The sequence below is a fragment of the Magnolia sinica genome, chromosome 3, assembly GCF_029962835.1.
Source record: "Magnolia sinica isolate HGM2019 chromosome 3, MsV1, whole genome shotgun sequence".
NCBI lineage: Eukaryota > Viridiplantae > Streptophyta > Magnoliopsida > Magnoliales > Magnoliaceae > Magnolia > Magnolia sinica.
This window is the reverse complement of record NC_080575.1, coordinates 119,396,486-119,421,388: the sequence shown is the minus strand read 5'-3', so window position 1 is coordinate 119,421,388 and position 24,903 is coordinate 119,396,486. Positions and strand designations below refer to the sequence as shown.

General features: G+C 38.8%; 1 protein-coding gene across 1 annotated transcript; it reads right to left on the bottom strand.

Moving 5' to 3' along the window:
• Positions 1–787: 787 nt before the first annotated feature.
• On the bottom strand, positions 788–24,220 carry LOC131240969 (ras-related protein RIC2-like). The gene is made up of 2 exons (XM_058239545.1): positions 23,813–24,220; positions 788–1,623 (listed from the first exon to the last, which is right to left on the bottom strand). Exons 1-2 carry the CDS (start codon positions 24,031–24,033, stop codon positions 1,188–1,190), a joined length of 657 nt encoding a protein of 218 aa, XP_058095528.1. The 5' UTR covers positions 24,034–24,220; the 3' UTR covers positions 788–1,187.
• Between the last annotated feature and the right edge of the window lie 683 nt (positions 24,221–24,903).

Genomic DNA, 24,903 nt, shown 5'->3' with positions numbered 1-24,903 from the left:
TGGTGTGGTCCACTTGAGCCTTCAATCTACCTCCTTTACGGGCGCATGCTTTAAAATGATCTTTCAAAATGGATAGACATGTACATCACAGCATGGATAAAACATATACATCACAGTGGGCACCATGCATCCCCTGACAGGATACATCACAGTGGGCCCATGCATCCCCTGACAGGACCGTCCATCACTAGCTAGGTCCTGGTGTGGGAAGTACCCAATCCACAACCTAATTTAATAATCTAAAACATCTTAACTGGGACCCAGAATCTGGACAGTTCAAACTGAATTACATGCCTGATGCACTACCTAAGTAATTTCTACGTGCGAGCTAGTCATTGTATATTTATTCATTTTTAACCGTGCAATAGAAAGATAATCTAATAATCAACTACATCTTAACTGGTACCCAGAATTTGGACAGTTTTAAGCCGAATTACATGCCCAATGCACTACCTAAGTAATTTCTTAAGTGCGTGTATCATCCATCAGTATCAAAGGATGCCACTAAGAAAAACAAAAAAAAAAAAAAACAAAACAAAACAAAACAAAGAAAAAGAATGGATTACATTTCATTTCCATGTTACCTGCAGTCAAGGTGCTGAAAATCCATGAAATACATATATAATTCAAGGAATGGACCAAGACACTAGACTTCATAGGACCAATTTAAATAAGATCTCACATGGCAAGACCTGATGTGTTGATATCAGCTTGATCGGGGGCCACCAGCAGGTAAGCCCCAGCATGTTACAACCACAGAGCAAACAGAATGGAAAATCAAAGCACCAAAAAAAAAATGAAGTTGATTGATAGTGGCTATTATCATCCAGCCATCGCAGTTTTTTAGTGCTAATCCACAATCAGGCCCACCAGATAAATGGTTCAAATAAATCCCGCCATCATAATATATTCCAGTCATGCATGATCTTCTGACTCATTACTAGGACTAATACAGAAATACAACACCCAAATCACATCCCGCGAGAGAGAGAACATCACAATCGGGGGCATGATCTAAAGCAATAAAAATAACAACCCTGATCCTATCCAAACCTCATCTGCTGTTCCACAAAATACTAATCTTAAAATCTCTCTACCTGAAAAAATCTGTTAACAGCACCACGGTGGTGTACATGAGATGCAGCGAAACTCAGCCACATCTTCACACAGCATCGCAATTCAAGCCTTTAGTTCGAGCAGCAGCCAACTCTCTTCAGTGCAGACACATCATCTCCCACATTTATCTTCTCACCCTTGCTGGGGACTGCCGAAGCCGCTCCATCATCACCTGTCTCAACGGCTTTCTTGCTCACGATACGGTAGATCTGAGTCAAAACCTCCGCGAACGCATTGTCCACATTCGTGGATTCCAACGCCGACGTCTCCATGAAATAGAGGGACTCCTGCTCAGCGAAAGATTTCCCATCGTCAGTTGAGACAGCCACAAGGTGGCGGAGGTCGGACTTGTTCCCAATGAGCATGACAACAATGTTAGGATCTGTATGGTCCCTCAATTCCTTTAGCCACCTCTCGACATTCTCGAATGTGGAATGCCTGGTGACATCATAAACAAGTAATGCACCAACGGCTCCTCGGTAGTAAGCACTGGTGATGGCCCGGTACCTGCACTCAAATGTGAATTAAGATAGTGAAGTATGTAAAATCTGTGGGTTAAAGATTGAGAAATGAAACTCAATAAGATATGTATTATTAGGCTACTCAATATAAAGCAGTTGCTTGTTATGACTTTTTTTATGAACTATGGTATAAAAATACAACTGTAGTTTTTGTCTATCCATGTGCATATGAATGCATGGTGGTCTCCAAGGAATCAAAGGTAGAAAATCTAAAAATATGTCGAATTCTTGTGAGATTTTAGACAATAAAGATGAGATTTTCTAGTCCACATGCACCTTTGCATGCAGCACGTGTGCCATGTTGACTTGTGTTACGTTTGCCATGTTGACTTGTGTTAAATATGAGAGTTACTTAAGGTGGGCGCAACTAAATGATTTGGTGTGAAAATCCAGCTGGTCCAGCCATCAGGAGGTAGTTGCGTACTTTGAATATGGACGCCTGCCACCTCTTTTAAACCATCTATTGTTGTGGTTCAGGGGTGACCCACCTGACTCGCAGACCAATTTTGTGCAGGATCATCTGCATTGGGGACCCACCCAATGTGCAGCTAAGATGAGCCACAGGCATGACAGGTACGGATGACTGCTTCAAATAACGGTGCGACTGTAGGGTTTATGGTGCCAGCAAACTGCAAGTATGTCATTTTGTTTGTATCAGCATACTGTGGACCCATAGTTTAGTGATCTAGGTAGCCCTGATTGGCCCACCTTTGATGGACTATGATCCAAAAATCTCAGAGACCTGGAGAGCCTAGCCATCCTATCGTTGGGATTCTGCCAGTTGGATTTGGATGTTCTGTACATCTTTCTTAACTGTCTATTATTGGTCATCAATCAAGGGGTTAACATTGTCCAATCTACTGTGAGGTCTGATGATCACAATATAAATGGCCCAATCACAGAATCATAGGGAGCTTTATAAAAACTGCCGACTGGGGATCCTACATATCCTCAGGTCAAGGCTCATAGACGTCACATTACTTAGGTAAGCTTTTAGTGAGATATCTGATGTTCCAACAAGGGATATAGTGAAAAAGAAAAAAAAACATAAACAACAACAAAAAGAAGAAAAGAAGACTTTGAAGAAGGAACAACACAAGGATCTCATATCCAAGATCTGATATGGGTGTATAAATATGCCCAGTGGATAATCGCAAAAGCCCTTGGTGTTTTTTTTTTTTTTTTTGGGTGCAGAATTCGGTGCAAAGAGAGAGATCTGTATCTAAGTGAGGTAGACATCACAAAACACCTGTCTCCCCAAATGATAGAATAACAAGAATCAAATAGATGACACAAGAACCACCAATATTTCAATAATTTGCACCCCAGAGTGTAACAAGATTGAGACACAATGCCACCTCAAACATACCACCAAGATCTTATATTTTGCACTAGCACTAAATGTGATTACAAATGTGATTCAGACCATTCACACTGCATGATTTTGTCTTATGCACCCAAAACTAGGCAAAGTTATCCAAAGTAAACTTGTCAAAACCCTTGACAAGTGTGCAATTTCTTCTCATGCAATCTGTACATGGAGAAGCTCCACCACAATGCATTCTGAATAGTAGTAGAGTATACGTATGTTGCACGTGGAGGCATTTCAGTCATAATTTTTTTTCTCTGTATCCAATATAGACCATCCATTCTTGAGAGATATAAGGAAGCACATCAGCACGCCACCTTTGTGGGATCCAAGCCATCCATTAGGTGGGTTCCATCGTGCAGATAACATTGCTAAAAAATAAGGGCTTTCAACTTTCAAATTGGACACAGCCTTAGAAACTTGCCTATGCTCTTTTTCATACATCCATTTATTTCATAAAATGAAGCTCACTTTGTCAATGGATCAGCTGAATCTTGGGAAAATGGTATGTGCATGGTGAAATCATTTGATGGCACTTGGATTTCCTACTTGGCATGGTTGAAATAATACTTAGAACCTCTCACCTAAACAATCAAGTAATTCCCTCTTTAAGACAACATATAAAGTAAATTGATAGTCAGCAAGTTCTATTTCTAGACATTCATTTGTTTTAATACGTTTTGGCCCACCTGAGGTGTGAAATGGCCTGATTTTTATGGCAGAAGATATAACCAGTGTGGCTCACTTGATGGGAAGCCAGATCTCACATGCGTCACATTATGACATGTGCCCCATATGGATTTGTACTACTCCCACATGTGTGTGGATTCAAGAGGACCTCAGGAAGACTCTAGCCACTCTATGTAATGCTGTTTTGTAAAAAGAAATAAAAATAAAAATAAATCATCTATTTAAATAATTGTATTTACAACCATGTGTGTGGAGCCCACCAATCCTTCATGTTGTAGGGCCCACATCCACTCCATTCAGAAGGTTCACCCACTCAAGTATGACCTGTATGCAAAAAATCAGACTGATCCAAAACATGGGTGGGTCACACTGCAGAATGGGGGTGCTCACGACAGGGAACAGTTGTGAGTGGGGTTGAATGCATTTTTTATATTCTATTCTATCCATTCATAAGATCAGTGTTTAAATTATCTCCGATATTATTGAAATATCTTCGATATTATCTTTATCTCCAGCTCAACGATACCGATAACACTGGTAGCAATATCGATAACACTGGTAGTATCGGAAATTCCAAGTATTAGCAATGTATAGCTAAGTATCACCAACGTATCAATATCGCTAATGTAATCACCAATATTTTCAACTATGTAAATTCTAGGTGTCGCTTGTATTGCCAATGCATTAATATCGCCAATATTTTTTACTATGTAAATTCTAGGTAATGGTTGTATCTTAAGTGTATCGACGATATTTCAATAATATCACCAGCATATTGATATCATCAAAATTTTGTTTATTAGATAAAATTTTATTTCAATTTTTTTCATGGGCATATGGTTGTATGTAGTGTTCAATTTGTCATTGATAATATCTCAATATTATCGATATCGCAACATGCGCGATATTGAGACAACAATCCTTCGTTTCCTTTCCAATTGTTGATGATTTCTTGGTGAAATATCATGTGTTGTTGATATTTTGTAATATCGATGGATATTTGGATGGAAGGTTGGATGGTTAAATAGGCCGGATGGATGGTTGGTCTGATTTCTTACAACAACACATGCTTTTAAGGCCTCATTAAATGGAAACTTGTTATGTATGCATTCTTTTTGCAATTTTTTTATCTCAAAATATGCAAATATGTACATTTTAACATCTCCTAAAGTTTCGCTGATTCCACCATATTTCCCATGTTTCCCCGCATTTCCAGTTATCAGCGATATTATCGGCGATATCAATATTGTTTCCGTATCCATGGCAACAAAACTTGTAGCGATACCGATACTTTGAACACTGCATAAGATGACCCCCATTAAGATGAAAAGAATCCAAATTCACATGATGGTTGGATCAGCCTGGCTTTTGGGGTACCCAACTTTCATGGCGGGCCAACCATGATGGAAAGGCCAGATGCCATATGCACATAGGGATGGCCCTTGCACAGCATTTGTAGAATAAGCTTGCAGAGGAACCGGCCTTGTGTGAATAGGAATCGTCAACAACTCCTATTTCTTGCAGCGAGTAGAACACCTGAGCTCCGAGGGGCCCATCATATTATATGTAAAATACTCTCCGTCCATCATGAGAGAAGCATTATGTTCACTGTACAAACAAAAGATCTGCCCAATAGAAAACTCAGATGGGCCACATCAATGAGAATAAGGTAAAATTGCTCCTAAAAGCCCCACATCAATGAGAATAATGTAAAATTGCTCATAAAAACTCTTGAGGTCACATGATGTGGCCTGCATGAGTTTCGGAACAGGCTGATTTTGTATCTTCTTTCAGTCCTGATGAGTTACACCTGATTAATGGGTTTGATGAAAGATACACACCATGTTGGTACTACACACTGAGTTTTGTAATTGGCTGATGTTTGGTCCAATGGTGTAGAATCAAGGATAGTAGATGATAGATGGAGTGGATTTTACACATTCACCATGGTGGGGTCAAAATAATTGGCTGATGTTAGGTCCAATGGCGTAGAATCAAGGATAGCAGATGATAGATGGAGTGGATTTTACACATTCAACATGGTGGGGCCCAAATAGTTGGCCATTTCAAGCGCTACCTAAAGCTGGTGTTGTAGACTATTCCAGGTTCCCTTGTGTGTGGCAGTGCAGTGATGGCTGAGGGTATCACCATTTAATTGAGATACTGTGGGAATTTAGGGAACACAAAAGTCCTGAAAAAATAAGCTATATTTGCTTTTATATGGTAGTATAGATATAGTGTAAAATCCTGGCCATTGGATCAACGGACTTAAGCCACAAGCATCCAGATTGACAGTTGGAGACAATCTACAAATTACAGTAAGTTTCTTAATCATGGACTGTTGAATGTTGAGGATACGTGTGACGCGCTGGTAAATAGACGAGATGATGTGTTCCCAGATGCTAAGATGATGAATGATGGGCAGAGAGTCCTAGATTTTAGATGTCCAGATGTGGATCACTTCCTGGAGACCTGATCGAGGAAACATGGGTGGTGCAAGTGTGCACACACACGTGGATATGAGAGTGAGCATGCTTTTGACCAATCAACTTGGAGAAGGTGACTTTTAAGTTCCCAATGAAGACTTGTATGTGATAAATTAGAGATCTAAGAGGGGAAGATTTGAGGAAGAAGAGATTCAAAGATTTTTTGGGTCCTGAATCTAACTACTAGAAAGTTACAGCTGCCTCTTAACTACAATCCTTTTCTCAAAAGTACAATAGTACTAGGGTACACTAATTAGCATAGGTTACAAGATGCAAGAATGGTGTGCCTAAGGAGAAAAACTCTTTGGTACTCCTTTTCCACCAAGACTCCCCATCAAGCTGGGGAATAATGTCAATCATGCCCAGCTTGTCTGTGACGTGAAGAAGTTGAAATCAGAAGAGCGAGGCTTTGTGAAGATGTCAGCCAGTTAATCTTAAACTCGATGTATGGGGTGAAAATTTCTCTAGCTGTAATTTTCTCCCAAATGAAGTGGCAATCTACCTCAATGTGCTTACTTCGCACACGTGCGTGCGTTTTTTTTTTTTTTAAGAGCATGTTCAGTTCATATTTATAAGACGGAGTTCTAAAATATATAAATAGCAGCTTGATTGTCACAACCCATTTCCATGCGCTCACAAACAGGAAATCCTAACTCATCCATCAGTTTCTTGAGCTATAAAGCTCACAGGTGGTATCAACGATGGCTCTATACTCGACTTTAACACTGGATTGAACAACCACCAATTGCTTTTTACCCTTTTAGATGACCACTCCCTCCAACAAATATACAATATTCAAAGGTAGATAGTCGATAATCCGCATTGTTGGCCCAATTAGCATCTGAATAAACTTAGATTTTTAGGTGACTATAGGAAGAATAGACAATGCCACATCCAAGTGATCCCTTCAAATACCTCAGAATACGTTTAGCGACATCAAGATGGAAATCTAAAAAACATGAATACTGATGGGATATTGAAACATCAGTGGATTAGCTGGAAGAAAATGTGTTTACCAATCTAGGAGGGGCATATTGGCATTCAAAGAGTCTATGATGTGGAGGGTTGTTTATCTAAAATCAAGGTATTTTGAATCGATAACGGTAGTCGTAACGGTCACCACCGTTACCGATACGGGCATAACGACTTTTACAACCCCCATAACAGTTCCAAAAAAAAAAAAAAAAATTGCCCCAAAAAATCTGAAAAAAATAAAAAAGAAAAAGAATATCTAGAAAATCTAAAATAATGTAAATATTCTAAATTTGTATTCATATTTTGTTTCGAATATGTTTATGGTACTGTAGCGGTCCACTCTTTAGTGAGAGTGTTGTATCGGGTTGTCTGGTGAATTTATGAACATGGTTATATGTCAATGTTTACATATTACAATTAAGCATTAGAATTATAAATCGAGGAATACACACACACACACACGCACACTTCCTTTTTGATTTTTTTTTTTTTAAAGGCCCTCAGAGCTTCTATTCGCCCAAATTGCTTCAATCTACTACAATCCTAAAAACTATAGTATGATTGGTTGAAATCTGCTGTAGAACGGTGTAGGAAAGTTTTTGAAAAAAAAAAAGAGGAAAAAATGAATTTATATACAAAAAAGTGGTCATTTTTTGACCATTACAAGGGTAACAGTTGTTATGCCCTGTAATAGCCGATACGGTCCTAAAAATTCAACTGCCCCGTTTCACCCCTGTATCGCATAACGGTCATGGCCATTACCTATACATATCAACCTTTACGGCCATATCGTAACAAATACAGAACACCTTATCTAAAATGCTTTGGAGGAATTATCTAATAAGAGTGTGTGGTTTGAATTTATGAAAGGCAAACACTTCAGGGACAACAACCTAAAGGATCATCATAAAAGAAGGGGCTGCTTTAGAATATGTTGCAGTCTATTCGATCTTAGGGAAGATTTCTTGTCATCCTCAAAGTGGATTAAGTCATAGGCAAATGGACTTCTGGAAGGATATTTGGTGGGAGTCTCAATCCCTTGGAGAATTCCTGTCTGCTATAGATATATTTTGGTGAAAGATTGCTTCCTTGCAGATGGGCATTGGAAGATCAATCTGCTCACTCATCTGATTCCGAACACAGTGGAATGATATAATTCAGTCCAACTTGGCAATTCTTCTCAGCCAGATAAATCATTATGGATTCATACTAAGGTGGATACTTTATTGTGATGTGAGCATGGAACCAATGCAGGAAGCATGGAAAATACTGGCCTATTTAAGTGGATATGGTGTCGAGAAATCCCGCCAAAATAGGGTTGTTTGTGGAAGAAGAGTCATGGAAAGATTCCAGTTGAAAATGAGGTCAAACGCCTGGGTATATCGATGCCATACGGCTGCATATGTTGTGCCAGAAGTAGAGAGGAAACTGTGAACCCTCTCTTTTGCCTAAGATCTGGGAATTTTTCAGCAGGGTGCCAGACGTTCCTTTCATTCTTTCTATGTACATGTATCATCATTACCTACTGTATTATGGAATGGCAGTAAAAAACAGCTAATTTTTGTGGAACTTTGGTGTTCTTACTTTGGTGTTCTTCCAGTTTTTTTAGTCTGGGAGATCTGGGAAGTGCATAACTACAGATTCTTTGAAGGTAGCTAACTGATCTAAATGGGTGATTCGAAGGATCGTCAATTGGGTCCAGATTGTTTCAAAGCATGTTCGATTTGTGGACTGCAGTTATATCCAAAAACTGGCACTTCGTAATCTTGATCTTGTTCCATGCTTAAGCCAACCAAATGGATTTGCCCAAAATAGGTTTTGTGAAGATGAACGTTGACGAGGCCTCTTGTGGGAACCCTGGCATTAGTGGAGGTGGAGTAATTCTTACATACAGCACTCGAAACATTCTTCATGCTTTTGATAATTCCTATGGAATCTACAATAATGTGGAGGAAGAAATGAAGGTTGTTCTGGATGATCTGAGGCTTTGTTCTTCCAAAAAATATCACGCAAGTTGCAGTGGAAAGCGATTCAGCGGCAGTGCATATGCTTCTCTCCTCATAATGAATCACCTCCTTGGTACATTAGGTATGACTGATAAACAAGATCAGAAGTTTGCTAAGTAAGATCAATTGCTCCATCTTCCATATCTTTCGCGATAGTAATCTAGTGGCTGCTCATAGCAACCTATCCATGTTTTTTCATTCTCCTGTTCTTTTCTTTTCTTTTCTTCTCTTTTCTCTCTCTCTCTCTTTTTTTTTTTTTTGAAGTATTTTTTTCCACTCTCCTGGTTGTCCAAATAAATAACCAATTGCATGCTCATAATTGACCAAATCTGACATGTTTGACTTCTGAGATGATGTCACCAGATCTGTGACATTTCTTTGTGTGCATTTGCAACTAAAGCTAACATGATTTGCATATGCACTGCTGTGTTGAGTTTTAATGGTGATAATTATATATTCAGCAGACAAAAGAAAGCAACAACATCAAATTTACCTGATCCAAGCTAAATCTTGGAACTGGTTGGTTCCATATCCTACATATGCTAGCTCAAAATGAACTGATCCAAGGATATAAACAATACAAACAAACTAACTCGCATATGCAGTTTGGACTGCTGGAACTCCTATCTCTTGAGAGAGAGAGCACTGATTTGTTTTTCCAAGGACTAGAGAAATATAAATACCATGGTTTGAGAGGCACTACCAAATTGATCAGTCCTACCCTCACAATAAATTGTTTATATGAAAAAGAAAGCAGCTTACTTTAGTACTTAGAAAGAGTAACCTTTATGCTAAACTAGGAATAAGTAAACAAGTTTATCTAAAACAGACCAGCAGCTCTTGTTCCTTTCCACTGGCTAGACGAGTTGAATCATAGAAATGATTTTCAAATACAAATTAATGGATTTCTAGTCAGCTATCTGTCCAATGTTCTCCCTGTGCTGATGACACTTCAATCAATAAAAGCATCATTGATTATTCATTTTTCTGAAATAAACCCCAGTCAAGTGGACAGAAAAGTTCAGTCTAGCACCCAAGAATGTCAGCATACTGCAAGATGAAGCATTGTTACATTAATACCCATGCAATGAAGTTTTGACAATATCAGCTGATAATTTAGCCAATATTTCAGGTTTCACATGTTAGGGGAACGAAACGTCCAGGCAATACATATTTCAGAAATATTGACAAAAATATACTGAAATCTGCTGATACATCATGATACTGACACTACCATGAAAAGTTTACAATGTTTCAATCACAACTAGCAATACTCCACAAGCGTCAAAAGAAACTACCGTAAATAACCAAAAATTAAAAATTAAAAATTAAAAATAAATAATAATAAAAATAAAAATAAAAAATAAAAAGAAAAGGAAAGGAAAGAAAGAAAAAGAAGTATCGTGCCCAAAACTTTTTTCTAGTCCCTCTGTAGATGTGTTTTAAAACTCCACTGGAGTTGTTTCGCGTCAAAGCAAATATTTGATGGAGAATTGAGATCAGAGAGGGATTTCGGCCGGAACCCCGAAGGAGAAGGCTATGCAAGGAGCCTTGGGTCCATAAGATGCTAACGACAAGCGGGGCAGCTCCTCTTACTTGCGTCTTATTTATATAGCTCGAATGGCTATGGGATGAGTGACTCCAGCAACTATCACATTCATTCACAATCACCTGTCTACAGCTATGGTCATTAGTTAGCCTATGGATTCTAGTTAGCCTACGGATACGGACAGGGAATGGCTCTAGACAGATGTGTCTAGGGTATGGACAAGGGCATGGAGGCGTCCAACCACAACCAAAGCCAATGCCACTAGAAGTGACCATTACAATTTTGATGGCTGCACAGCATCCACCGACAGGTAGTGCACATGGCTCAATACCATTAACATGTTCGAGAGTACATGGCCTAGTAACGTCATCTCATGAGCTACACACATTACTGCATTTTATATGGAGCAACAGTAATACGACTGCCCCAATAAGGATAAGGACAATGACTTTCGAGTCACCCAAAAAAGGAAAACAAAGAAAAGAAAAGGAGAAAGGAAAGAAACCTAGAAAAAGTAAGAAACGAAAACTAGAAATAACAACAGAAGCCCCTCAGCTGAAAACGACTCCAAGAAGCTACCCAAACCCATAAGCTCAAGGAGCCCAATCTTAGAACAGGAGGACCCTGCTGAAGACCCCATCAACGAAAAGGCTTTTGTTACAAAAGCACTGATTATTTCTTTCTCCCCATTTGACCCAAAGGACTGCAAGCAAGGCCATACTCCATTTCTTTCTACCAAGGCACCCTCCAGCCGTGGCATGCCAAGAGACAAGAAGGGCCTCAGTGGAGGAAGGCATGACCCAAGGAACATTCACTAAGGCAAAGAACCCGGAACAAACGCCCAAAGAGAATGACAGTGCAGGAATAAGTAATCGATCCACTCTGTGTCTTACAAGCACAACAATGGAAATGAACAGTTTTGTCTTTTAAAAACTGGGAAACCATAATGCATATGTTTTGCAATGATTTGTCCCAAGTGCATAATCATGTGTCTTTTTACATCTCCCAAAGCTTCATTAAAAAATTTCACCATTTTCCTAAACTTACTCTCAGACTGCAAAACTTTACACCATATTGTAATCGACACCATCATAAACTTAAGCCTTATCCCAATTTCTTGGGTTCGGCTACATGAATCATGTTCTTCCATTCTGCTCTATCAAGGACCATACCTTCAATTGGACCATAGGTCATCAAATCCTCTCTCACTACCTCCATGCACATCCTTTTGGGCCTTCACCTTGTCCCTCTTTAAAGCCTTCAACTCATACCATCTCACTCCTAAACAACACAGTTCTTTGTCTCCATCACACGTGAATGAACCATCTAAGTCTACTTTCCCTCATCTAATTACCTATCCTACCCCTAAGTTCCCTCAAATGCATTCATTTCTAATTTTATCCTTCCTCTTCTTGCCACTCATCCATCTCAACATCCTCATTTCAGGTACACTCACCCTATGAACATGCTGTTCCTTAACTGCCCAATATTTTGCCCCATAAAGCACGGGTGGTCTTGTAGCTACCTATAAAAATGTCCTTTCAATTTGAGTAGGGCAAGATGATCACATAAAACACCAATGGCGCATCTCCTTTTCTGCCACCCAGCTTGAATTCTCTAGGCACATCCTTTTCAATTTCATTACTCATGAATTATTGACCCAAGGTATTGAGAGTAGTCATTTTGGGAAACTTCTTGGTCAGCAATCTCAACAAATTCTCCTATTGTTACTAAAATTATACTCCATATACTCTATTTTAGTCCGACCAATTTTAGATCTTTTAGATTCTAGAGTGCCCCTCCATAAATGTAGCTTTGTGTTCACACCCTCCCTCTTGTCAATCAAAATTGTCATATGTAAACAACATACACCATGGAATCTCTTCCTACAAATGCCTCGTTAATTCATCCATACCAATGTGGAAAAGTACAAGCTCGATGCTGACCCCCGGTGCAAACCTCAGTAATTGAGAACTCACTTGTCTCTCCCCTAGTGGTCCCCACAGTTGTTACCACTCCATACATATCCTTACTCATGTCAACAAATACTCTTGGAAACTCCTTTCTTTCCCAACACCCACCAAAATTAACTCTCTAGGGACCCTATCAAATGCTTTCTTTAAGTCAATAAAGATCATGTGGAGATCCTCCTCTCCCTATATTTCTCCATAAATTATCTAAGTAGGAAAATAGCTTCAATGGTAGACCTCCCAAGCATGAAACTAAACTAGTTTTCTAAAACATTTATCTCATGCCTCAATCCTTGCTCAATCACTCATTCCCGAAGTTTCATAGTATGGCTCGTAAGCTTAAGCCCGTGATAGTTAGTGCAGCTCTGTATGCCTCCTTTACTCTTAGAAATAGGTACTACTGTACTTTTCCTCCATTTTATCCAGCATTCATCCATGGTAGTTTATGCCATATTGAAATATTTCCTATGAAATATCCCATTCTTGAAATTGTCTAACTCTGCGAAAAACAAATATTTAAAACCTAGTTAATACCAAACAACATACTCTTACAAAACCATAGACCAAGAAATGACTGCGCTACAGCATCAAGCAATGGATATATTGGGTGCAGTTAGCAAATTAACACCCTTGCACTTGCACAATCATCCCTACCAAAAGATCTTCATGACAACATTGAAACCCATAATCAAACATACACTAGAAAAAGAAGTTAAAATATAATGTGTTAAAGATACAGGGCTGATGCTTTCTTTCTTTTTTCTCTTTCTTTTTTTCTCTTTTATGTCAAGCTGATACATTGATTTGACAAAATCCAAGAGCCGAAATATATATTCATTAGATACCATCCAACCTTTATTTCAGCTTCAAAATGATATAATGTGACAATGTGACAAATCTAAAAATCTCTCATTGGAGGTTTTAACACATTCATGTAATAGAGAGAAAATGTCCTCTGCACTTTCCAAAGGGTTCTTAAAGAATATCAATAAAACTCAGGCAAACAGCTGGATCTCTCTTTAGAGAGCTTGAGCAGCACATCCACAATTAAATCAATCAGTACTGACCCAAGGCAGCAACAATATAATATATAAGCTGTCACATACCATCTAGTATGACTAATTTAGCAGGTTATGTGTAGTAGACTTCCACTGGTCCTTAAAAGCTGGTTCAAACATCTAGCAGACATTGATGTATTTTGACCACTTTTGCCAGTCTACAGGCATGACAGAACTGTCACAAATGTCATTACTTTCTCGAGGTTCTTGAGGCATGCCTGCTGCCATAAGGATTTCAAACCATTCCCAGTTAAGTCAGAAAGGCCACCTCCATGATAACAATGTGACATGTTGTTCTTCATGCCAAACCTAAACTCTAATAAGATTTTCCAAGAGGATATCACTGATCTTCTTATTCAGAATCTCTGTTAATTTAATCAGAACATGGTAGGATAAAAAGAGTCCCAGACGAGTCCTGAACTTGATGTTGGCGCAAAACTGTTACATTAATCTTGAATCTCCTTAATATAGAATGCAGATGATTATGATTTATTGCCATTTGTGTGAGAGGTCAGTATCAATCCATAGGACTCTAGATATGCCAGAGCTCCGGAAGGAAAAACCACAATGATTACACTGAAGTGGCATAAGTTCCCATAATCAAGTGTCTCTGACATAATCTTTCCAAAGCAATCATCATTTCACAGGATGAGGTGACCAATCACCAAACTGACTTTCAAAGATTGAACACATTACTCAATGAAAAATACAAGAACTGGAGAAAACAAGACAATTCACATTAAATATATTTAGTAACTCCGCCACACCTAAATTGGTTATTTATAACACAAATATCAACATCTTATCAGCATCCTTTTAAACTTTACCTGCCATTGATTCTGGTCGGTCCATCTTTAACACTTGCCAATTACTCAAAGCCTCCAACTAGATACTGACAACACTGTTCAAAAACAGCATGAAACATAGTGATTTTCAACAATATGACTTGTGAGTTGCACCTATCTTTAATGAACTCATCTTCCTTTGCTAGTCCAATTGGCAACCTAACATAATACAGAAATCCCATTGCACCACCAAAATCTTCAAGAATACACTATTGCAGTAAACATTCCAAACCACTTGACACAACTAAATTCAAATGAAAAGAAACTAATCACGATTTGGAAGCTACCAACCAGGTTTTGAAGCATAGAAGATCAAAGAATCAGTAGGCGAAACTGCTCCACTGAGGCTTAAGGTATCGCACCCTGGGTTTCTAATCGCATCACACCACTAGAGAATGAATACCCATCGCAGGAAAACACAAAAGACATCTCTTTCATTTCAAAATTTTCCTCGTAAAACTCTCTTACAAACAGCAAAGAACCCTTGTTGACAACCATGCATGCATATCTTTCGTATTCAGATAGAATACCGATCCAGTAGAAAATCAGGTCTTGCTAAAGATACATAAAAATAATAATAATAATAAGGGAAAAAATCATGCCAAATCTGTGAAATCAGCGTACGTTATTAGCACTCAACCCAATGGATCTCATGCATCAAATAATATGGGGATTAAGATCCAGAAGGCATACATGCTTCTGCCATTAAAGCTTGAAGAAGAAGATGGTAATGAACCTTGAATCTTCCTCTCCCTATTCACCTATATGCAAGCCTTGTGGGATGCTTTTTGCATATTGGTGAATGGAATTGAGGACCAAGATTGTCTATATAGATGCTTTAGAGAAGCCTACCAATCAATGGATTCTCAAGCAACACGTCTTCACAATTCTCCAAAGCCTATGAAATAATTGAGCATATGGTGACAGCATTACATGCCCCATCGAATGCTAATATGGATTATCCAAACTATATCCAAATCCTTTGTCTAAGACACAACTGTAGTGGCCCACCTTAACAAGCAAATGCTAACATTCTCCGAGTGGTCACATGTGGCACCATGCTATGCAATGGATTAGGTATATCTAGCTTCTACTTTACGAAACCATTACTAGATATTTACAATAGAATCATGAGTGTACCCTGAATAATCCAATCCATTGAGACTATTGATTGGGACCATGACAACTGTCATTATATTTATTGAAGTGGGATCAAGCATAATCACAAATATGAGGGCTCCAAATGACATAGATCCCTTTGCATAGTGTTGAGGGTCAAATATTGCATATTAGACTCCAGTTATTGCCTGGATTTACGAACATGGTACTGTTTAACAGCTCACTTTAATTGTGTTTGTGATGCAAGTTGTATTTACGAGCTTGGACTGAAACAAGGTGCTTAAAGCATGGATTTAACGCTCTGATGACACCAAAGGCAAGGGACAGACCCCAGGAGACCAAGATCGATGGATTTACACGCCAGAGATCCGAGAAAATCAAGAAACTGAAGCTCAAGTGGCCCGAAATTGGTTCAGAATGCAAGATTACAGGGTTTAAATCATCTGTTCAGCTCGAAACTTCATATATGGCCTGAGGACCATAAATTAACCGTACACGTCAAAATTTAGCCCTTCGATCAGTGTGTAAGTGACCCGATGGATAAGATCAGACAATAACCATTAAGAAAGCATCTTGGACATCCTTGGGAGATCTGGACCCAAACTGAACTGATGGAAAGAGCACGAAAAATGGTGGATATTTGCCAAATTTCACTTCTTTTGGATGGTGCAGCAGGGAGGAGCGAACGACGGACGTTTCTAGAAGGCAGAGTGGCAATTCTGTAAATATAACGAACTCCATATGCATGCACGTAACTGAGAAGAGGCTTGCTTCAACGATTGGTAGTGACTCATCACATGTGGATTGTGTGGCCCACCTAGTGTTCAGATCTATTTCATACTTTGACTCATGGGCTTACACGTTACTAAGAAGAGGATGAACGGAGTAGATCTCCGAGAATGCCATCAGAAGTGGGCCCCACCTATTTTTTGTACAAAACATCCAAATAGTGCCAAAAACGTCCAATGACGGACGTGCTTGCGATTGGGTTTTGACAGTGGGCCCCATCCATCATCCTTTTTCATGATCTGGACCGTGCAATGTGTCCTAGAGGGGGGGCTTAACCCTCTCCTAGGTGGAGGAATTGCAGAAGATAGCATGAATCGGATTTCAACCATTCAAACGAAGGATAGACGGCAGAGGGGAAAATCCATGGGCCACACTGAATCCAATCCAAAACCATTCACTCTTGACTGATTTTTCGAGGTTATTTCAATGGACAGCGCTGATTCTTCAAAAAACATGGCATGTGGGCCCCACAGTAACGCAGAATCAGAGTTTCCGCCTCTGTTACGCAAGCAACGGATTCCAGAAAGACCCGGACACTGCCGACTCCAGTGGACCCCTCAAGGACGATCGGATTGATGATCCAGACCGTTCAACCTCTTGAGAAATGGGCTTTCAACCCCACAATGAAGTTAGATTACTTAGATGAAAGGATCTCTCCTCTCAATCTCGATCCGAACACGGCTGCAGAACAGAGTGCGCGGTTTGGCATGCATAAAGGAGTTTCTACAAAGGCCTTGCTGCGTAAACTTACGCACAAAAACCGCCTCTTATGCGGAAACTCTCCACCGACTTTGCTGGCTCTTATAAAAGAAAGACGAGGGAGAGAAAGAAGGGGATCGAATCGGGGAATTAGTTGCTGAGAAGTAGGACGTCAGAGAGAGTTCGTTTGAATTTTTATTTGTTTAATTACTATTTTTTTATATAATTATTTTTGAGAGATTTAATCCCATCATGTTGGGCTAAACCTCTTAGCTAGGGCTAAGAGGTGAAGCTTGTAGCGTGATGGGGGACCTTTTGCTTGTGTTTATTTTGGCTGAATTGAACTTGATACTAGTTTGATTATGGGAATGCTTTTAGTTTTTAATGGTCTGTTGTGACTAAAATTACAATGGGTCTGCGATAGCTTTGAGCATGTTCTTTGACTTATTTTGATTATGACGTCAGGAAGCCCTGTTGTTCACCATCTTCTTCTGGACATGGTTGGATGACAGAACCCTTCCTAACCTTCATACATCAATGATTGGTTGCCGATTAGTTTAATTCTATTGTTTGCTTTGTCTCCTGGGCATGGTTTGGTGATGGAATCCATTCTAATTCATATTCCTTTCATCTCTTGAAAACTATATCAAAGGAAGTTCAGTCTTGATTTCCATGGTTACACTCTTCAACTGGATGAAGGTGGGACTCTAAGTCCAGTTGAGTTCTTGAAGCAGGCATAAGATCTCCCTGATCTCTACAAGTGGATCCTCTGAATCCCTAGTTTCCTACCTCTGATCTCTCTAAATTTTATATAAATATTTCACCATAACTCCTTAAATTTATTTGATTTAGATTTCGTCTTAGTCTAGTTCTAGTTCTACTTAGTTTCAGATAACGTACAGGTATCAGTCCCTTGGGATTCGACCTCGGTCTCACCGAGTTTATTACTACATCACAACCCTATACTTGGGGAGTGAACACATAGTCGTGTGGTATGGAAATTACATATCAAGTATAATCATGCATGCTAATTTTGAAGTAGTCTTACCAAGAGCCATGGCCCACTTAGGCCCATTGTAGGGCCTGGCAAGACATAGGCCCATAACGCACCGTAGAGACCAACATGTGCTGATTATTTATTAATTTAGGGGCTTAAATCAAGAATTATAATTTACTATTTTTGAGAGATAGGGGGGATTGATTTAAAGATGTGATGAGGTGTAATTGATATAAAAAAAGATATGAGCTAGTTTTAAAAATATAGTTATTTTTCATGTTTGCCTTTTAATAAGTTTTACCATATTAAGAAAAAATAGATTGGAATTGTGATCGATTCTCTTAGTTAGAAGATTTTAATTAAAAATTCATTTACGATTTATAAAAGGAGGTAGTAGTATACGAGTTAATAATTCAAATATTTTTATTAGTGTGAGTTTTTTTTTTTTAAGTTCTTATAAGAGAAAAAAGTTGATATCAATAAAATCCCCTCTCGCTCTACTCTATTGTTCTTATGGGTATGCTTTTAATTTTTTGCAATTTCACTATCAAGATCTCATTGACTTGATAACCTGCCATTGATACCAAAATGGTGCAACCCAATTATTGAGTCAGTGAGATCTAGATAATCAAAATGCAAAAAACTAAAAAGTATACCCCACAAGAACAATAAAGTTGAGAGGGATAACTTTATCTATAAAAGGAGGTAAAAGTGTAGGAGTTAGTAATTCAAATATTTTTATTAGTATAAGTTTTCTTAAAGTTGTTGTCAGAGAAGAATGTTGTTTTCAATAAAGTTCTCTCCCTCTCTACTATATTGTTCTTGTAGGTATACTTTTAATCTTTTGCAATTTGGCTATCGAGATCATGTTAACTTGATGACCTGGCATTGATACCAAAATAGTGCAACCCGGTTATCGAGTCAATGAGATCTCGATAGCCAAATTGCAAAACATTAAAAAGTATACCCACAAGAACAATGAAGTAAAGAGGGAGAGAACTTTATAGATATCAACATTCTTCTCTTATAAAAACTTTACGAAAACTCATGCTTAAAAAAATATTCGAATTACTAACTCCTACACCATCACTCATTTATTGATCATAAATAAATCTTTAATTAAAATCCCCTAACTAAAAGAATCAATCACAATTTATTATAAACCAATCTATTCTTCCTTAATATAGTAAAGCCTAATAAAAAGCAAATATAGAAAGTAACTATATCTCTAAAACTAGCTCGTATCTTCAATCATATCAATTACACCTTCATCACATCTTTAAATCAGCCCCTTCATATCACTCAAAAATAATAAATTATAATCCTTTATTTAGGCCCCCAAATTTGTAAATAATTAGCCCAAAAATCAGCATATGTCGACTCTACAGTGGGCTAGAGCCTATGTCCCGCCTAGCCCTACAGTGGACCTGGATGGGCCTAAGTAGGTTGTGGACTTACTTCAAGTCTTATGCCTCAAATTATTTTGTTTGTTTACTTTAAACATGCCATGAAATAATATATGAATTACAAAAAATAGAATGCCATAAAAAATAGAATCACCAATCTGAACTGAATAAACTGGAATATGTACACAACCGAAATATTTGTTGACAGAAGCTCCCACTAATGAAAAACCTCATAAGGGCTAACCACTCCCATACTACTCATCAACTACTTGAATAACTTAAAAGGGTAGGTCGTTGCTTAGTGGGTCCACAGACATTAGTTTTTGTTCTAATGCGTTTCAAAAACGCTAGACAATCCTGATTAACAATTAGAAACTTCATGTCCATTTGTTTCGACTTAGACAAATCTTGTGGTTGTTGGAGAAGAACATTATCATCCCGTTGTCATAGTAGATCATTAACGGCTTTGGAACTAAATCCACAACATGAAGTTTTGCAGGCACAACACTTGACACATGGCTTCATAGTAGGTGACAAACTCCACTTTCATGGTGGATAAAACCCCATAAGCATCTGCCTACTTTGCATGCTTTCACAAAAGCACTCTTCAAGCAACATAAAAATGTATCTTGATGTGGACTTCCTGCAGTTGAGACATCTAGTGTAATCCAAGTCCAACCAATCAATCCATTTATATCACCATCGTCTAAGCCATCTAAGCCATATCCTCATTAATTAGTATTAGCTACACGAATCCTATTCCACTATGCCACTCTATTAAGGGCTTATAGACCATAAGTCATCAAGTCTTTTCTTACTACCTCCATCGATGTCCTTTTAGGACTTCCCTTGCCCTTTTAGAGCCTTTAACTTGCACCAACTCCAAATGGATTAGTTCTTCTGTATGCAAGCACGAAACCCCTTGTCCTCTGTAATTACAGCATCACCTTCTTTATTGCTCTCCAAAATCCATACTTGGATTCACTATGTATCTCCCAAAAAGTCCAACTGCAAAAGTTATGGCAAACCGAATGCAGACCTACAAATACATAATAATTTGTATTGCTCACACATGTGAAATATCTTGCATTTCTTTTCTTTCAAGATCATTTTTAAGACATTGTTGCAGGAGAAGTTAGTTACCTTTTACAACAGGAGTCTTGCCAAGAGCACCAGTCTACATGCTGAATCTCCTAAGAATCCTTTCAACGTAGGTTTTCTAAGACAGAATCTTTTTTTTTTTTTAAACACCTTGATTTTTCATGGTGTATTTCTATACCTGTGATGAATGACATCACCAAAATCCTTCATTTCGAAGTTTTATGACAAAAACTCATTGACATCATGCAACATTCCTATATTGTTGCTTGTTAGCAGAATGTCATCAACATATTACACTGGGAGCACAAATTTACTCCCACTGACGTCGATATATACACTAATCATCATCGTCTTCTTCTCAAGCATCAATCGCAAAAACATACATGTCTTTTGGATTTTAATCCCATATATTTAAGATCATCCATATGAGCGTTCAATGTGGCACTCATTGTTGTGAGAATATACTCAATTTCATAGGTTGTTAGTGTATCATACTCTTACATAAGTAAGAGTTTAGATTGATGTGGATCTCTCCTATTTTAAATAGATGTGAAGAATTGTTGCTTGAGAATCCATCAATGGACACACTTATCTACAAAGGAACTAACAGTTTCGGTCCCCAATCCCATTCACAACTACGCAAAGAGCATCCTCTCAAGTTTGCATAAGAGTGAATAAGAAGGGGAAGATTTAAGGTTCATCACCAACATTGTTTACTTCTTCAAGTCTTAATTGCAAAAGCAGATGTCTCTTGGATCTTAATCCTCATGTATTTGGTGCATGAGATCAATCAGATTGAGTGCGATTGAGTACTAACATACGTATGAGAAGAGGGATCTAAACACAACCATATACATGTTTATAGTTGTACATAGTTACCTTCTATTGATATGTACACAAATATTTGTATGCCCACATGTACAAGTAGATCGGACCCACTTCAGTCATCTCACACATGTGGGATAGAGACTTGCATCAAATTCCCCCCATCTTTGTAAAATTTGCCCACAAGTTTGAAGCGGGTTTCTAGCTCTTGAATCAAATGTGTCCCCATAGTAAGTCTTCTATCGCTTTAGGAGAAGTTGATGGGGAATGCCACCATGTCGGGCAAGCGCTTCATCCATCGGATCATGCTCTCTTCCTGTTGGACCCTAAGGTACACATCGTCTCCTGGAAGATATTCTTCTTTTGCAATGTAATAACTGTCTCTACCCTTTCACCTTCATGTGTTCATTGTGTCATCATGCACATAAGACATTCACCTGTAATGTATACTTCCACCTTCATGTGTTCGTTGTGCATCCGTCACAATTTTAATACTCATTCAAAGTCACTAATATGATTGCTGAACTGACAGTCATCTCCTCTTTCACCTTGTTGTTGGAATCACCCATCATGTCACATTTTAATCTCTCTTTGTTTCGATGCGGGCTATCCATATAGGTTTGAACAAACTCCTCAATTAATTCTTTAAATTCTTTGAAAACCTTTGAAGTCCTTCCCAGTGCTCCTTAAGTCCTCTAATCACATCTTCTCCCTCCTTGGTTTCTCACATGGGTCCTCACTGTAGAATGTTTCAGAATAACCAACTAATTTCCATGGTCTATCATAACAATGAGGGGTAATGATGTGGAACTAATATTCAGAAAAATATAGATATGAGTTGGGGTGATGGGAATAATGATGGTAATGATCGAGGTAATGCAGATATGGATCAGAGGATGGAAAAAGTAATCGTAATAGGCATGGGAATCCGAATATGAATAACTGTATCAAGTACATTCTCCTTTTGATGACATCTTCCAAATGAAGCATGGGTTGATTCAAACACATTATTGGCTGATACAGTTGGGGAGCCGTTGGAGGTTGAATTTGGGGCAGGTTTTGGAATAACTTTATGGATACATTTGGGAATATGTTAAGGCTGAGGATAGGGGCTGTTTCTGAGCTGATTTGCACAAGTTATAGGTCTCACAAGGGAATTAGATTGGGTTAAACTGGGGATTGTTTGAGGGATCTTTAAGATTGGGTTAAACTGGGGATTGTCTGAGGGACAGTTCTGTGGACTGCTTTGGGAACGAAGAAAAGGTTTAAAAAAAAAAAAATGGAGCAATCTGGATCTGGATTAGTTTTCAGTAAGGTTTGGAGAGAGAGAGAGAGAGAGAGAGAGAGAGAGAGAGAGAGAGAGAGAGAGAGAGAGATTGAACAGTTGGAATGACTGAAAAATTGGCCCCACTTGTACAAATTGAAATGTGGAATGGCATTATACGATCTGTGTCCAATCATTGTATAATACCTCTTAAACCATAGAAGCAGAAGTTATACAGAAATAGCTTACATAATACAAGGTATCCAAAACCACCAGGTCGAATGCAGCCATGGCAGTCAATGCAACTTAGTCACTGGCTATGACAGTGCAAGTAAAACTGACTCTACAATTACCACAAGCCAAGCAGGAACGACACCACTCAAAAGCCCAATCTTCACAAGAAAACAGATGACACAAAGGAGAGCGGGAAATCCCAAGATTTCCCTAATATAAACAACCGAACCCAAAAACCACATTCCATCCATTAAGAAAGTTTTCCAAAAAAAAAAAAACAAAACAAAACAAAACAAAACAAAACAAAAAAGGAATAATACATACAGCAGCTGCATATTTACACTCATCTGTTGTTATCAAGTACATGAAAAGAAAATCATGAAGATGGGGAACTCAGTCCAGAGGTCGCAAATGGGTCTATGAAATCAACCAATCCAGATCAAGAACCGATAGAACAAACTATCATGAAACTTCAAAAAAAAAAAAAAAAAAAAAATACAGAAAAAATATACTCCGGAAAACCCACATGGAAGAAGCAGCAGCTAATAATCCCAGATCCATACCCTTTTATAACTAAAAAATAAAGAAAAAATACACTCCCGAAAATCCACATAAGGAAGGAAAACGCTACAGATCTCAAACTCCAAAACCCAACTCCAAATACTACAAGGAAAGAACATTTCTCGCCAACCCAAATCAGCATATACAGCTTCACGCAGACAAAATCACGCCGAGATATAGAAAAACCCAAATCAGAAAAGCGGAAACAGAGATGCGTTTTGAAGAAGATCACCTCTCTTGCCCTGCCGTATCCCAAATCTGAGCTTTGATGACCTTTCCGTCGACATTCAAGCTCCGCGTAGCGAACTCGACCCCGATCGTCGACTTCGATTCGAGACTGAACTCGTTCCTGGTGAACCTCGAGAGCAGATTCGACTTCCCAACTCCCGAATCACCGATTAGAACGACCTTGAACAGGTAGTCGTAATCATCTTCAGCTCTATAAGCTGCCATCTCTCTCTCTCTCTCTCTCTCTCTCTCTCTCTCTCTAGATCAAAAACCACCTCTGTTTTTGCTTTTGCTGTTGAGAGAGGGAGATTCGAAGAGAAGCACAATGGGTTTTTCTTTATTTTCCCTCTTTCTTTCCTTTTTGTAGAGAGAGGAGAGTTCTGTCGGCTTCGCTGGATTCCAAAGGGAAATGCAGATGGGCGTATTTTGAAGAACGAAACAGGGGCATTCGAGGGAAATTCAAAGTGACTTTAATAGCCTTTGAGGAATGGATGTCGGGGTCCGATTTGAAGGGTGTTTTAGTCATTTTCGTCGACAGTGTATGCCATAGGTTTGAGAGAGGCATTCGCGCGAGGATCGATTGTAGGGTTTAATCACACCCATATGCCGATGTGGCAGCTGTAATATGTGATCCGGTCCATCAAATAGGAAGGTCTTGCTTTTGGATCAATCTTCCAGACGCCAGATTGTCCCTCTCGTCATCTGGTACGTTGAATAAAGGTTGTTGGTGATTTTATTTCGAACCATCCAAGTGGCCCACCTATGGTGATTTACCTTATTGGTGATGTATACTGGTCGACACAGCTATTGAATGGTAGTGGTATGGCATACGTGTGCGAAGTTGGTATATATATCACGAGATTCGCGACTCGCCTCTTCAATTTCACTACTCCTGCGAATCACCGTCGCAATCCTTGGGAGAGAGGATATAGGGAACGGACAAGGGAGAATTCTTGGTGTGTTCGCACACGTAAGGGGCCGTCTCCACGTAGGTGAGACCTTGACTGTAGGGGCCCACCTGGATGCATGCATTACATATCCACGCCGTTCATCTGTTTTTCCAGCTTATTTTAAGCCGTGGTCCCAAAACAGAAG

What these genes read in the sequence shown, in the direction of transcription:
- LOC131240969 (XM_058239545.1), bottom strand. Translation starts at nt 24,033, where the DNA reads ATGGCAGCTTATAGAGCTGAAGATGATTACGACTACCTGTTCAAGGTC. An exon ending in GATACGGCAGGGCAAGAGAG is followed by an intron (nt 1,624 to 23,812) that starts GTGATCTTCTTC and finishes ATTTGAGTGCAG; the next exon opens with GTACCGGGCCATCACCAGTG.